Source organism: Malaclemys terrapin, chromosome 1, assembly GCF_027887155.1.
Source record: "Malaclemys terrapin pileata isolate rMalTer1 chromosome 1, rMalTer1.hap1, whole genome shotgun sequence".
NCBI lineage: Eukaryota > Metazoa > Chordata > Testudines > Emydidae > Malaclemys > Malaclemys terrapin.
The window spans coordinates 304,445,079-304,461,118 of NC_071505.1; the positions used below are offsets into that span (position 1 = coordinate 304,445,079).

At 42.2% G+C, this 16,040-nt stretch overlaps 1 protein-coding gene across 3 annotated transcripts in view; it reads right to left on the minus strand.

Annotated features, from left to right (window-relative positions):
* The window catches only part of PDS5B (PDS5 cohesin associated factor B), a 263,572-nt gene that overhangs the window by 88,057 nt on the left and 159,475 nt on the right, over nucleotides 1-16,040 (minus strand). For all 3 annotated transcript variants that reach the window (XM_054015327.1, XM_054015328.1, XM_054015326.1), the window contains exons 13-17: nucleotides 15,541-15,654; nucleotides 13,293-13,374; nucleotides 4,331-4,379; nucleotides 2,616-2,755; nucleotides 2,422-2,537 (exon numbers count right to left, since the gene is read on the minus strand). In XM_054015327.1, the coding sequence (XP_053871302.1) occupies nucleotides 2,422-2,537; nucleotides 2,616-2,755; nucleotides 4,331-4,379; nucleotides 13,293-13,374; nucleotides 15,541-15,654 (501 nt within the window). The remainder of the gene's footprint in view (nucleotides 1-2,421; nucleotides 2,538-2,615; nucleotides 2,756-4,330; nucleotides 4,380-13,292; nucleotides 13,375-15,540; nucleotides 15,655-16,040) is intronic.

The window sequence follows — 16,040 nt, forward strand, 5'->3', positions numbered from 1 at the left end:
CTCAGACGCTGGGCAGAGAGACTTCTCCATGAAGAGAAGTTTAAGTTGGAGATCTCGTCTTTCTAGTGCTTTTAGATTGTGACAGTCTGAGCACTTCTGTGGTATATGTGTCTTGCTGAGACACCAGACATACTGAGAGTGGCCATCTGAGAGTGGCCGTCAGAGAGAGAGAGAGAGAGAAAGAGCGCCTGCAGCATCTGAACTCTGGAGAGCCAGGCATGCCCCTCAGGGAGCATGCTCTCCCCATAAGGGGGCAAGGTATGAATATTGTGCTGCGGTGGTGGAAAAAAACCCGGAAACCTACAGCCCTCCCTTTGAGGAGAAAATAATTTTTTTTTTTTTTTTGAACAATCAAAAGAACGGGGATAAAGTACTAACACTAACTATTCTAGTTGAAAAACTATGCCAGGTATTCTCACCAGGCTTTTATTGAAAGCCCCTGAAAATCGATCAGAAGTTTCAGGAAACAAAGCACAGCAAAACAATGTATTTTTCCCTTATGTCAAAAAATTCTTACAACCGTTTCTTTGAAAAAACTCTAGCCTGCATGTTTTGGAACAGACAATCTGAAGTTTGGCAAGAGAGTCACTCTGGAGTCAGAGAACTTCTTTTATGCTGACTCTGAAAATTTGAAGAAACCCAGCCAAGTCATAAGCCTCTGAGAACTGCCACTTCCACATGCTCAGAGGATTGCAGCTAAATTCTCTGAACATTCTGCCGACACCAAGCATGCATCACACCAGGGTTGCTGAGACTGCTGGGCTGGCCTACATTAAAGCTGTAAGTTGACCTAAGAGACTACTTCAGTTACAAAAGTTACGTAACTGAAGTCAATGTAACTTAGGTCAACTTACAGCGGTGTCTACACTGCACTATATTGACAGGAGACGCTCTCCCGCCAACTTACCTTCTGCCTCTCGGGGACGTGGAGTACAGACGTTGATGAGAGAGCGCTCTGCCATCGACTTAGCTTGTCTTCACCAGACCCGCTAAATTGACACCGCTGCATTGATCATAGCAGTGCTGATTTAGCCATAAGTATAGACAAGCCCTAAGAAGGGCTTTTCCTGCAATTGGTGCTTGGTAAGTAAAACTGACAGCAGGGCTCTCGATACCCTGTGCTAGCCCCCAGACAGCATGAAGGAGGAAGAGAAAGCAGTTTGACTCAAATGAAGAGGGGAGAGAAGCAGAGGGGAGCAGAGAGAGACTATGATGGAGAATGCACACTCCCCTGCAGAACCTATATTAGAATCCAACACTTCCAAATCCAGGCTGTCTTGCAAATAGCTGTGCTTTCCGCTGACAAAGCCTACTACTGCTACCAGTTATTTCATTAGGACAAGTAGTAAAGGTCTGTGATGTGAATCTAAAGGCCTGCTAATGAACCACATAGAGGTTAATAGGTTACCAATTCTAGAATTTCTGTTTTTTTTTCCAGTTTGCTTTCTAAAAGAAGTTAGTTGGTTTTTGTATGCAATTTCCTATTTCAAAAGACTGTTAAGGTTGAAAAGTCAAACACTCAAAAGTTAAGAATTGGGAGAATTTAGACAGTCTGTACAATCTTAGTTCTGCATTTCTTTGTGCCTAGATATTATGATAGATTTCAATTACATGATCATATACCGATCTTTCCACGGGACCGACCCCTGCCTTATTCAGTGCACAAGATACATGGTGATCAGGGAATGAATGAGGGTTGTGTAGTGACTAAGGCTGCAGGACTCCTACTTCCTTTGTTGCAGAAGTTGGAAAGTATGTACGGAATGAGGCAGTTGACTGTGGGAAAAGGAAAGATGGTCTTGTGGCAAAGCTGTACACTTCTGCGCTCTTATCACATATGCACTTTTTTTCCTTCCACTACTTATTTAATAGTATAGAGTTCAACTGATATGTCTACAGTGAAAAATATTACTGTTTGTAATGAACTACATGAATATTATTAGTTAATTAAAATGTGAATGTTTTCTATTGCTTTTATGATTGTTCATACTTCCAATATGACCAGTTTTTTGGAATGGACATACAATTAACTGGTTCTAATAATTAAAAAGGGAACAAGAAATCCAATCCAACTTTTCCATATAGGTTAATTCATGTAAGTTTTCATGTAGATTAATTCTAAAATAATCTTTTTATGACCTGACCAGAGACTGAGATAAGACCATGTGGAGAACAAAGATTTTGGTGTAGATTTTTAAATGGAATAATCTCAGTGGTTCAGCTATTTTCTATGTTGAATGAAATGGAAAAAATAAACAAACAGTACAAATGCTGAAAAATTAAATTTAAAAACCTGTTTTAATCTAGGATACAATTATACAACATCTAAAAATATTTTAATCTGATTGTGTCTTTTTGACAACCCACTATTACATCTCAAAGCTTCCATTAGTTTATCTGCAACCCAATCAAAATACATACCTGATTGATTCTGTATCAATGTGCACAGGGGCTATCCTCTCTAGAAGAAACTTAATCATTTCCAGGAAAGGGTTTGTAGGTTGTTTGGGATTGCCCAACTTCTTTGTAATTTCTCGCTGCAATATATATTTGAAATCGGTTAAAACCCAATTCAGTACCAAAATATCATAAAATATTCTGAAAGCTATTCTTACCACACATCCTTCAGCCTGCTTGCAAGAACATGATGGGCTAACAAGCATTTCTAACTGGTTTCTTATTTTCTCATCATCTTCCAGAACTTGAGTGAACTTCTTCATGAAATCCTGAGCCTTACCAGGATCTGGCAAGTTTCCTTTAAATATTAAAAATCTTCAAATTAGTATCAAATTAGTGGCAAATTTTAATTTTTAAGCAAATGTTTACTTGCTTAATAAAAGCACTAAAGAGAAAACACAGAATGAAGCCTCATATTTCATACTGCTGCCGATTTTAACTAAAGTGTCCATTTCTAAATCTCTTCCCCCTGTGCTCTCAGCCTCTCTCTTTGCTTCCCTCATAGAACCCAGGCTAGACAGCTCCCTCTCCTTGCTGCCGCCTGAGGCTTCCCTATTCTGCTGGTAATACAAAGAGCTAGGGCAGAAATGGTGATGGGCCAGCATTTGACCTATAGACACTTTATTACCAGGGAGATGTAGATCAGAAACAACACAGCAAGGCTGGTACTTACTAAAAATACAAAATATATTTACACTAACTGATCTTATCCAATTTACGTATCACTTGCATATAAACATGGAACCTCACACTGCCATTTTAACAAAACTACTTTTCCACTAGTCCTAGACTATACTTTATGATACTTTCTATAATGTAGAAAAAAAGTTTGAGAAGCCCTTCCCTTAAACGGTAAATACAAGATTACTGAATTTAAAAAAAAAAAAAAAAAAACTCAGTCTTTTAGCAATGGCAGCATTTAATGCTAATCAGCATACTTATTCTGCTGATACATTAAGAAATGGGTGACGACGACAACAAGGGTAGAAGACCACTAGACGCCTGTTAAAGCTAATGAAAAGCAATCTCTCTTGGACAATGTCATACCAAAATATTTATTTTGAAAATTATGTAGCCTAGAATTGAAGGAAACAAGAAGTTACAAGCTGACCATCCCTCCTACTATGGAGGGAAAAAAAGATTCAGGAGAAGGCTAAAGGCAAACAATAGGAACTTCTATCATGTGCTAAACTCTTCCACAAATGTCATACTTTATGTGAAGTCTGTGTTATTTGAACCAGATTATTTTTATCCAATTCATGATTTTTTAGATAAATTAAAAAAATAATTTTAAACTAAGATTTTTATTTTTTATGTTCTCCAGTTCTTTACTTTATGTTTCTTTAACTAGTTTCTTATTGGAAGAATTTCAGATTTTACATAAGGGTTCTCTCTCGTCCGAAGTCTCACATTTAAAATGATCATCTACACCAAAAGTCAAGTCCCTTGGGGTCATGAACATCTGTCATTGTGGGAACACACTCTCAATACAAATCTTAAGCAAACAGCCTATGTTAAATCTGCAGCCAACATCAACTTCTAATATATTTTGTGCGCTACTGTAAATGCTGAAGGACAAGTTGTGTCATCCATATTCATCTGACTACTTTACTGTAATCTCTAGAAATGCTGTCAAAGTGTGAGAAAGAATATCAGTACCATGAAACTAGTTCTGTGATTTGAGACTGTGGACTATTTTATAAGTAATAGTATTTTTACAGTTGCCTTGATGATCCCTCTCTTTGAAAAAAACGAAGTAAAATGCAAAGTTTGCTGCAATAGTTTACAGGCTAATGTACCAAACATTTGAAAACCAGGAAACATCATATTTCAATTCTAATTTTTAACAGCATAAATATTTAATCAGACTTACTTGTAATGACCATCACTTTTGAGAATATAGCTTTACTGCTGGCATCTGTCTGAAAAATCACAAAATAAGAAAAATCTGTTTAAAGTGAAGACTTGACATTATATGCTAGCAAATGCATATAGTGTGAGCAAAATTCTGTAAAGCTATATAATCAGAACCAGACTTATTACTAATGCCAGTATATTAAATGAAAAAAATGGCAATATCCATATTAGATGTTTAATCACAAAGTCAAAGTTTTCATGTAACAGTACTACACCCTCGTGGCGTATTATGGATATATTTAGACAATCATTTAATAGTTTAACTATTAAAAATATTTTATGCACAATGAAGATGAGTTGTTTCTATGAGGAAACATTGCATTTAATGACCTTTTGTATTTCAATCTAATCTTAACACTGCATTCATAGTTTTTTGCATTTTATTATCTTAGGGATTTTGTTTGTTTTTAACTGCTTTTAAAAGTTAATATATAAATAACCCCAGCTGAAGTTTGTTTCTCACTACAAAGAATGAAGTTCATACCAGCTGTTCAACTGAAGGTGTTTTTTTTTTTTTTTTTTAGTTTTGGGGGGTTTTGTGTGTTTGTTTTTGAGAAACGGAGGAACAAGAGTGACTAACCGTACAACAACACAACTGTAAAAGCAACCATCAACACCTGCAATAGCAAGGAGTAGAAATGCATTTCTGGAGGACTATGCTATTTGTATTTTACTGAGACATTTACAATCTCCTTCATACCAAATGTCTCAATACAGGACAGTTACCTGTTCCATAACTGGCATTCTTTGAGATGTGTTACTCATGTCTATTACACAGTAGGTGTGCGTGCTCGCCACGTGCACCGGTGCCGGAAGTTTTTCCCTCACCAGTACCCATAGGGGAAGGGCTACTGCGACCCCTGGGGTGGCGCCACTATAGCGCGCTATAAGGGGATCCGCGTGCTCCCCCCACCCTCAGTTCCTTCTTGCCAGACGAATTCCGACAGAGGAGAAGGAGGGCGGGATATGGAATAGACATGAGCAACATCTCGAAGAACGCCAGTTACTGAACAGGTAACTGTCCTTTCTCCTTCGAGTGCTTACTCATGTGTATTCCACAGTAGGTGATTACAAGCTATGTCTGATGGATTCCCTGGCTGAAGCACAGCCCTACCGAAAACAGCGTCATCCCTGGTGTGGGAGACGATCACATAGTGCGATGTGAACATGGGTACTGAGGACCAGGTAGCGGCTCTACAGATGTCCTGGATAGGGACATAGGCCACAAAGGCAGCCGGCAAGGCCTGAGCCCTTGTCGAGTGAGCCCTTACAATAGGTGGTGCGGGAACCCCTGCTAGGTTGTAGCATGTGTGGATGCATGATGTAATCCACCGGGAAAGCCTCTGGGTGGAGATCGGTTGGCCCCTCATGCGCTCGGCCAAAGCAACAAAGAGTTGGGAAGACCTGCGGAACGGCTTAGTACGATCCAGATAAAAGGCCAGAGCTCTGCGCACATTGAGCGTATGGAGGCGGCGTTCCTTGTTAGAGACATGCAGCTTAGGACAGAGGACAGGTAGGCAGATGTCCTGGCCCATGTGAAAAGCAGAGACCACCTTAGGGAGGAATGCAGAGTGTGGGTGGAGCTGAACCTTGTCCTTGTGAAAGACTGGGGGGGGGAGAGCTCCGAGACCCGCCGGGCTGACATGATGGCCACGAGGAAGGCTGTGCCCCCCAAAAATATATGGAAGTATGCGTCCTGAAGCTCCAGGGCCGCATACCAGTCGCCAGGGTCCAGAGGGGGTATGATACATGCCAGAGAGACCATGTGGAACCAGCATTTTGCCATGAACCGATTGAGGCCTCGCAGATCCAGGATGGGTCTGCGCCCCCCTTTCGTCTTGGGGATCAGGAAATAACAGGAGTAAAACCCTTTTCCCTGGAATTCCTACAGAACCTTCTCCACGGCTCCCAAGCTGAGGAGCTGGCCCATTTCCTGCTGTAGCATGGGTAAATGCGACGGGTCCCTCCTGCTGTCCAGGGAAGGAGGAGAGAAGGCGGGGGCGAGACAAATTGTAGCGTATAACCCTGGGAAATGGTGTTGAGGACCCACTGGTCCGATGTTATCCGGGACCATTCCGTAAGGAATGCAAACAAGTGGTTGCTGAAAGCAAACTTTATTGGTAGGAGGGTCCTCTCGGGAGTCCCCCAGGTACCCTCCTGCAACCAGTCAAAACCGTCTCTTGCCCTACTGCTTGCTCCTGGAGGGCCCAGGCTGCAGGGCAGAGCAAGACTGCCTCTGAGGTCGCCTCTTGAGTTTTGGACCTCTTGTAGGTGGGCTCGTATCTCGATGGGGCGCAGGGACGGAGGTTTGCAACTTAGGCTTCTCCTTGGGTGGGACGTAGAGCCAGAGGGTCTGAAGGATGGTACGTGAGTCCTTCATGCCATGGAGCCTCACATCTGTTTGTTCCATGAACGGGTCCTTTCCGTCAAAGGGAAGATCCTGCATCACAGACTGTGCCTCCGCGGAAAGCCCCGACAGCAGTAGCCACGGCGCCCTGTGCATGGACATTCTGCATCCGACGACGCCTGCAGAGTGGCCGTTGCAGCGGCAGCGCCCTCTTCCACCAGTGCCTTAAAATCCTCTCTTTCACGCTCCGGAAGGGAAGGCTCAAATTTTGGCAGCAACCCCCACAAGTTAAACTCCTATCAACTGAGGAGGGCCTAGTGGTTGGCCACCCGGAGCTGGAAGCCGGCGGACGAATAAAGCTTCCTGCCAAACGAGTCCAGTCTTTTAGAGTCTTTATTTTTGGGTGCGGGTCCTGGTTGACCTTGTCTTTCCCTGTGGTTCATGGACTCTACCACTAGGGAGCTGGGGGCCGGGTGGGTATAGAGGTATTTGTGCTCCGCCTTCCTCGATATAGGGGCAAGGGAGGCTGGTGTTTGCCAGAGGGCATTGGAGAGGTTAGCCACCCCCTCATGGAGCGGGAGGACCACTCTGCCCGGTACCAAGGATGAGAGTACATTGAACAGCGAGTCCAAAGGTCCCTCCATCTCTTCAGCTTGGAGATGGAGACTGGATGCTACTCACTTTAGCAGCTCCTGATGAGCCCTGAAATCCTCCTGCAGTACGGAGGGGGGCGGGGCTGCGATCTTGTCATCCAGTGCGGGGGAGGGGGCCGGTACCGGTGCATGACCGAGGGCCTTGCTGGGTGTGCACAGGGAGCCAGGGGGTCCACTGGCTCTGCCACGGGGGCCCTTGCCATTGGCTCTGGTGTAGCACCAGGTGGTCAGGTGGACCTGCTAGATCATAGCATGCTGCGTGTGGGTCGAGGTTGGGGATGCCAACGACCTATCCGTGTCATGCGAGCAGTACGCACGGCGGTACCGAGAACGACGCCTGCCACGGGACTGGGACTCCAATATCGAGGAATGGTGCCGCCTCAAGCTGCTATTCTTCGAGACCCTTTGACACCTGGATCCGTGACGACGTGGAGCTGGCGATCCCCACTGGGAGTCGTGGGTACGGTGCCTCGATGCGCGAGAGCTGGAGCATGACCGGCGACTGCGTCCGTGCCGGGAGCGGCTCCAGTAGCTCCACCAAGAGTGGGAGTGTCTACGGCGTCGGCGCCTATCACGTGGATACCCTGTACGCACCGTGGAGCGGTGCCTGGAACTCTGCTCCGACAGCACCCGACCAGACAACCTAGAGGGTGACGAGAGTGGAGACTGGAGGTTGCATCCAGACAGAACACTGAGCGACGAGCGGGCCCGAGAGTGATCCCCTGACTGGGATCTGTGTTGGGTTGGCATGGGCTGTCGAGAGCCCAGCGGCGGCTTGCCTCTAGAGCTGGGTCCGGGTGCTGGCGGTGCCCCAGGCACCTGCAGAGTCATATAATCTTTGGCCACTTGCAGGGCCTCCAGTGTCGAAGGCATGCGGACTTCAGCCGGAGAGGTCTGAGTTGACCCAAACGGGCTGCTCCGCTCGACCTGAGTCCAAGCTCTAGAGCCCGGGGAGAGGGGGGGGGGGCGACTGGGGCTGCCCGACACGGGTCTAGCCTCACCCCGTGCCTTCTCTCGACACTTCTGAGAAGACGAAATCTTCCTCTGCTTTTCCGACAAGGAGCGGTGCCGGCAGATTGCCTTGCACCGAAGACAGAGTGCCTGGTGCCGATTCCGCTCGGCGCACCGGGGTTGGAGCCAGTGCCGACTCCATGAGAAGTCTAATGTCTCTCTTTTCGTCTTGGGTTTGAAGAACCTGCAGATTTTACAGCAGTAGCTGATGTGGGATTCGCCCAGGCAGTGGAGACAGTCGGTGTGTGGGTCACTCCTGGGAATCGAACTCATGCAAAATGCACATGATTTAAACCCCGGGGCCCGGGGCATGCCCCAGCCCGAACATTAACTAACTAAACTAGAACTTTTAACGAACTAACTGATACAGGTACTACTGACAAAGAACAAGATCTGGGACAAGCTGCAGCAAAGTGGGAGCGAGCAGTTCTGATGCACCGTCACTGGCGGCAAGAAGAAACTGAGGGTGGGGGGAGCACGCGGCTCCCCTTATAGCGCGCTATAGTGGCGCCACTCCCGGGGCCGCAGCAGCGCTCCCTCTACGGATACTGCCGAGGGGAAAACTTCCAGCACTGGTGCACGTGGCAAGCATGCACACCTACTGTGGAATACACATGAGCAAGCACTCGAAGAACTACAAATGAGTATGTCATACCTAGCAAAAAAAATGTGCATGTGATGTCAGAAAAGGAGAATGCAGTTTTTCATTCACTAATGACTCAAATGTTGGAGAAGGACTTTAAACTCCACATGCAGATATTTAACACTAAGAACTAGGCTCCCTTTGCTAGGAATGAGGGAGAGAAGGGAGAATGTTTCAGAAATTCAGAGCACATAAAACTACCAGGCAACTGCTATTAGTTATCCAAATAAGGACATTTTTCCTGATCTGTAATTCTGGTTTCTGGAACATTAAAAAAAAAAATACATCCATTGGCTTCTTCCTGTAGGTGTCACTCCTGTAGGTAGTTAAACCAATTACCAGACAACCTCTTCCTTATTAGCTGTACTCTATGAGGCTCTACAGTTTGGAATTTTCCATAGCATTCACACAACTTTTTTAAAAAAAATAGGAGAAAACTAACATTGAATAATATTCCCACCGACAAAATGGGAATAATAATGCTTAATCACCTTTGTAAAGTGTTTTGAGATCTATGAATGAAAATTTAAGTATTATTCTCAGATATTTGAGTATTTAATTCTGGTGTCAAAAAAGAGGTTTGGGTTTGCAGCAGATTCTCAAATGAACAGTTGCAGAAACCTAGATTTACAAGTAGAGGAAATCTGTACATCAGCTCCTATCCATTCTCAAATCTGCATCAATACACCCAAGTAGCAGGTCTACTGACTCTTCAGTCATAATGGGAACACTTCTGTTGCAAGGTTCCAGCTCCCAGTACTCTTCTGGCAGAGACTGACCATCCTGAGGCCAGATTATGAAGCCTGTAATGCCTTGCAAAGGCATGCAAGGCACACTTTCAGTTTCAGCTTTAAAACAGCCATGGCTCTGACATTTTGAGCTCCGGTGGAACTGAGAAGAAAGTGTTTGATATCTGAAGTGATCAACACTAAGTTACAATTAAGCTGAACAATTCTCCCCACCACCACCACCCAGACACACACACTCACACACTTCGGGTAAGTCATTTTACTGGAGGCAAAATTAACAGCCAAAGTGAACCACCCCAAAAAAACTGAGGACAACTTATGAAACTGAAAAGAAATCTCAGAAATAAGTCTTACCTTACAAAAAAAAAAATTCCCAAAGAAACACTTAACTACAGCATGAGACAGAGGCCTCAGCCTTATCCTTAATAGGTTCTAGTCAAGAAATTATGCTTAAGATGTACTAAGGGAAAGACCAAGCTCCAGATCTGCTTGTAGGAAGTCTAAAAAACATTTTTGGGGGGATAGGAGGAGAACTGGAGGCAAAGGAGGAAAATCATGCCCAGGCAAGTTTCACTTTTTTGCATTCTTTTAGAGGAAATCTTTCCTAATACCAAACAAAGCCAGGCAACCAAGCTATATAGGCCTTGGGATGACAAGATATCTATCTAATAGGGCAATTTTGACCATTGTGTGTCTATGGCAATCTAACTCCAGAAGGGAATGACTTTGAACCTTTAAGTTCCCAGCATGTGCGTCATACTTTGGTGATTGACTAGCCCGTGACAGAAGGTATGGGAATCCTAAATTCTGAGTGACTGTCAGATTTTTGGAGCAGGACAGAAATATGAAAGTGAATAGTGGTGCATTAATGTTAACTTTAACATATTTGGAAACACAGGCAGTAGCGGGAAATTATATATCATCTGATAGAGCAGGCTTCCACAGAACACATTCCTTCACATAAATCTTTTGCATAATTTAGCTACTTTCCTACTCAAATCAGAGAACAAACTGATCGTTTGGTATCTCCCCCAAGACTGCCGATTTCCTGAAACAATGAGTTTCCATTCCATGAGTGGGAATAAAGACTCTCTCAACTTGGACACAGAGGACTCTTGCTAGATAGATTACTCAGGTGGACTGAAAATACAGTTCTGCTTAGTGCAATAGAGCATCGGTGTCCACAACGGGTTTATTTTTCATCCTCCTTTCCTATGTTTACAGTGAATATGCTATTACTGAAGTACTGTCTGTTTGAATAATCACTTGGTGATCAATTATCTCATTTTGAACATAAGTTTTCCAGCCAGTAGGGATGCCATTTCTTTCCTCCTGGAAGACTAATTTCTTTAGTCAATCAACTGTTCAGCGTGGCTGTCCAGCTTTTCATGCGGACATCAGAGGCAACCAACATCCCACAACTGATGGTAATCCTCCTACCTCTGAAAGGAGGCTCAGAATTCTACGGAAGATGACCAGGTAATGAGAGAAGCTGGAACCACTGATCTCAGTAAGAAATTAAGTGAAGTAGCAGACTCTTGGAACAGGGCCTGGCTCATGGAACAAGCTTAAATATTGAAGTCAACAGACTCAGCCTCCAGGGTTTCCAGATTTCAGCTGAGTTAAAAGATGAGACAGAGCACGCAAGATCTGACTGGTCTGACCTTGCAGCGCTGAACAGGGCTCCCATATGAGGCAATGTTTGGACTCAAGAAGCTGCTAGTCTCCTTTATCAGAAAATGCAGGCAGACAAAAGCGTTAATAACTTTGGACACGGTCTCAGGTAACCAGCTTAAAAGGCCAGATTTGAAATTACTTGAATTACAAGACTCCCTCACAGATACCACCACTACCAAAACTTTGTTTTGCCTATAACAGGCTGAAGGAAATCAAGACACTTACCTTTCTAGAAAGCTTACTGTGACATTCTATCTATTTAATCAAGTTCTGAATTCACCCTAGAGAAGCTGTATACTAGGAAGAACTGGGAATTAAGCTATGGCCTTCAGGGCAGACTCATGTTCCTTTCAAGTCTAAATAGTCTCTTGAATTAGAAGTGGTGACATCAAGGTCACTAGGAACTGAGGATTCTTTAACAGCGCTATAGCAACTGCCTTATCAAGTCAACTTGCCATCTTTAGCTGAAGGAAAGCTAAAAATCTTGCCAAAAACTGGAGAAAACACTCCGAATCCAGCTCATTTCAGGTCTCCAAGATCCACTTTCTCCAGGTTCTCTCTCTTTTTGCTTTTTGGGGTTTTTGTTTGGGGTTTTTTTTTTTTTTTTTCCGTTTCTTAGAGAAATTACTTCTTTTCTTTAATTCCTTGGATTCTTCCACATGTCTGAGTACAGGCCTTGTACAGACGAACAAATCATCAAATGGTACATCAGCGTAATGCCTTTTTGCAAGGCAAGATCCAGACACTTTTTATGTGCCTGTCCAAATGAGGAGAAGAAAGGAGAATCACCACACAGAGCTATAGAACCAGTAACCTAAAGGGCAGGTCAGCCTTTCATCCCCACCCATGCCCTTGCAAGAGACAGAACATTCTGAAGTCATACTGACAGAAACAGATGGAGTCTGCTCATCTTCATGAACAGGAGCCTAGGGCAACGAAGAATAAAAGCTGATCTGCTAGAGGCAGGAGACCCTTCTCTAACTCTATAGTACCAAAGGTTCAACTGTCTGACCCGAGAGAGGAGAGGAACCCAAATCCAGGAGAATCACTTACTGGACCTATGAATCCTTAGATAATTGCCCTGTTCATACCCTCTGAAGCACCTGGCATTGGCCCCTTGGGAAGACAGGATACAGCTATGCTGTTAGTTGTCAAGCAAAACACTGATTTTACAGAATTTTACATTAAGTTGTAGAAATAATATTTATTATTCAACATTTATATGCAACACTTTATCTATGAATAAATGTTTATTTTTTTCCATCGTCATATAAATTTTTAACGACTGTAACTAAACTGTCTGTCTTTGGAATAACCGAATGAATTTCCAACAACTTGCAGAAAGAAAACATAAAATGAACACTGTCAGGATAATTAATATACTTTTTTTTTTACACTGTTAAATAATGATAAAAAAAGTTTTCAATGTTTGTGTACTTCCTTGTACTTTACTCATTTGGCCATCAGAAATAGATTGGTCAGTTTCAATTTCTAATTCTCCAGCCAGAATACATTCCTGCAAGATGTGGCTTTTCAATACTGGTATTTAAAGCCAAACAAAATCTCTTTTTAACCCTATTTCATATTTTTTTAATTTTCCAAGTAGCTACAAAAAAACCTCCTCCTACCATAGAGACATACACACTTTGCTATCTCATATATAGTCTGTCAGAATTTTATTTGGGTTTCCAAAAGATTTCACATCTGTCACTGAGAGTAAACATGGCAAATTTCAGCTCACAGATAATAGGTTCTGGACATAAATTAATAGTGTGCCCCTTTAAGTAAAGCCATAAGGGATATACACACAAAATAATTCAAGAAGGAACTTAACTTACTTTGGGCTGTTTAATTAAGTCGACCAAGTCCTTTACCTGGTGTCGTAGCAGATTTTGACATTTCCACATTTCATTCAATGCTCTGAAGTGAAAAAAAAATTAGTTGACAGAAGCTGCTACACATTAACATGCCTGTAAACCTATAATATACCAAGTGACTTCAATTCCCATTGACTTCAATGAAACTTGAGGCGCTGAGCATTTTCCAGGGCTTGCTAAACTAGACAAGTTCAAACTATAAATAAAATTGTTTCCCCTGTGGTATGACATTTAATTGCTTGTCTTTTATTTTAAAGGTTCTGCTCGTACACCTGTAGAGTTTAACTTCCAATTATTTCACCTTTAAAAAGGGGGTGCAAGTCATATGTCTCCTCTACAAAGAGTTCTTATTTGAACAAGTCTGAGCTCAGTGTCCTAAATACGTTGAAACATGGTAGGTTACAGCAGATAACACTTAAAAGTCCATTGGTTTAAACCAGTATCTTTCTACCAGCTGCCTTTTTTTATTTGCAGGAGCAGCAACTTGACAAAGAAGAGACCAGATTGGACTTCTAAGAAGAATCTTAGAAACATTATATAAAGGAACCAAATCAAACCCCTCCCCCAAAGGCAAATAACCTACATTTTAAAAAATCCTCTAATCTCAGCATCATTTTGAAAAACAAAAACCACCAAATTTTACAGTCCATTGTTGATAAAAATACATTTTTTAAACTTTTAAAATAAACTAAGGTATAATTTTAAAAGATGTATTGCTACAGCTTTATGAACCTCTACAGAAAAACAACAGTAGCAAAAGCATAATGAAGATTTTTTTTGTCATTTGTTATTCTGCCCAAAATAAATACTGGAAAAGCAATTCTTTCTACTCTTAAGATAGCTATTTATTTCTTTCACTGCAACAGTTTTAAGGACATCTATGCCACAATATTTCAACTTAAACTATGTAACAGTTCTTACAGTATGCTAAAGAAAACATCTTTAAGCTTTTTTTTTTTTTTAATTGTTCTTGACCAAGTTAAATACATGCTACAGCAATGCAGCACTATTAAAAGATCAAGACAAAATGACAAGCGTGGAGACCTTAGCCAACAACTTACGCAGCACTTAAAAGCTTTCATTCGGAAATAATTATGTTTCTGTCCCTTAGCGTGGCAAAAATAATCTACCAAATGTAAACCAAATAGAATATATACTTTTCCTGAGTTTGCAGGCATAGAGCTCCACTGTTACTGTAATGCTCATAGCACTGTCAAACAGGAGCACAGTGAAATTAACAACACTCTTGGTCAGCTTCTGAACCCTGGAGGCAGCAGTGAAACTATCAATAATCATGTCATGCTTCTGCTTGGGAAAGCGATGAACAGCAGCAGACGCAAGCTCTGCAGTTACCAAAAACAGGTGCTATGGGGAAAGGGTTCAACAGACTTTCTTCACTTTCCCCTTTGAGCAGCCAGGAGACTGAAGGTGGGGTAGAATAATGGAGACCAAGCTGCCAAATATGATCCAGAAACAGCACCCCTACTTCCCCATTTCCAGCAGCTATAAAGGATATGGTGCTCTTGCTTCTCACCAGGGATTTGCTCCTGGGCACATCTTTCATATCTATTTATAGTTAGTGGGTTTAGTCATCTGGTTAGTAGGTGTTTCATAAATTTTTCAAGCCCTGAATTAATTTTTTTATATATATATATATATATGACATTTTAGCACTATATGTTTATTGATAATTTATTAAAAGGATTTGTCCACTATGGCCTGAACCATCTACAGTTTCTCCAACATTTATGCAAAGCAGTGGTAATACTTTGTACTAATACAAAGCAACAGAGGGTCCTGTGGCACCTTTAAGACTAACAGAAGTATTGGGTGCATTAAGAGTTAGACTTAGAGGTGCCACAGGACCCTCTGTTGCTTTTTACAGATTCAAACTAACACGGCTACCCCTCTGATACCTGTACTAATACAGTGCTTTACAAAGGAATATCATTTTTACAAATGAAGAAGCTCTGGCACAAAGACATTAGATGACTTGCCTAAGATCACTTAGTTGGAGGCACAGTCTGGTCTAGAACCCAGGCCTCCTAATTCCCAATCTAGTGCTGACTTCCAAGACAGACCTATGCAGCTCCATCCAGGTTTATTAGGATCTCTATATTAAATATTCTCTATAAAGTAACTCTGTCACCCCTCTTAGTGCTGCAAAGGTAAAATATATTCAAGTTCACATTTATTATAGGAAACATACTTCACAGCATTTGAGTCCAGTGTTGCATAAAGGTAATATAAACATTTCATTCGTTCATTTGTTTCCAAATTGTGAGGGACCATATATTGAGCAAAGATGCGTTCAACAAGCAATCTGAAAGAGAATATGAAGAAGGAATTTTAGCTATAAAGAAGCAAGGTGGTTCTAAATTCAAATTACTAAAACATTCATTTAAAAATTCTCAGAACAGAATCAGTGGTAGGTTTACACAAGAATATGGGTGCTGTTGAGAAATCTGAAAGCAAGCCACTTGATTCCCATTAATGGTCTCAAGTAGAACTTGATCACAACAGAGCTAAAAGTTATAATAACCCTACTATCAGAGTCTGACACAAAAAAGACTATGCTTACTAGACTCAAGTGTATTGGAATTTGGGTATGAATCCAAGTATGTAGAGATTATTTTAGATCAGAAAACTGGAATTAGTAGACTTTTTCCAAGTGAGGGAGTTTAGAGTATGAAAGCTTTTACTTCATGG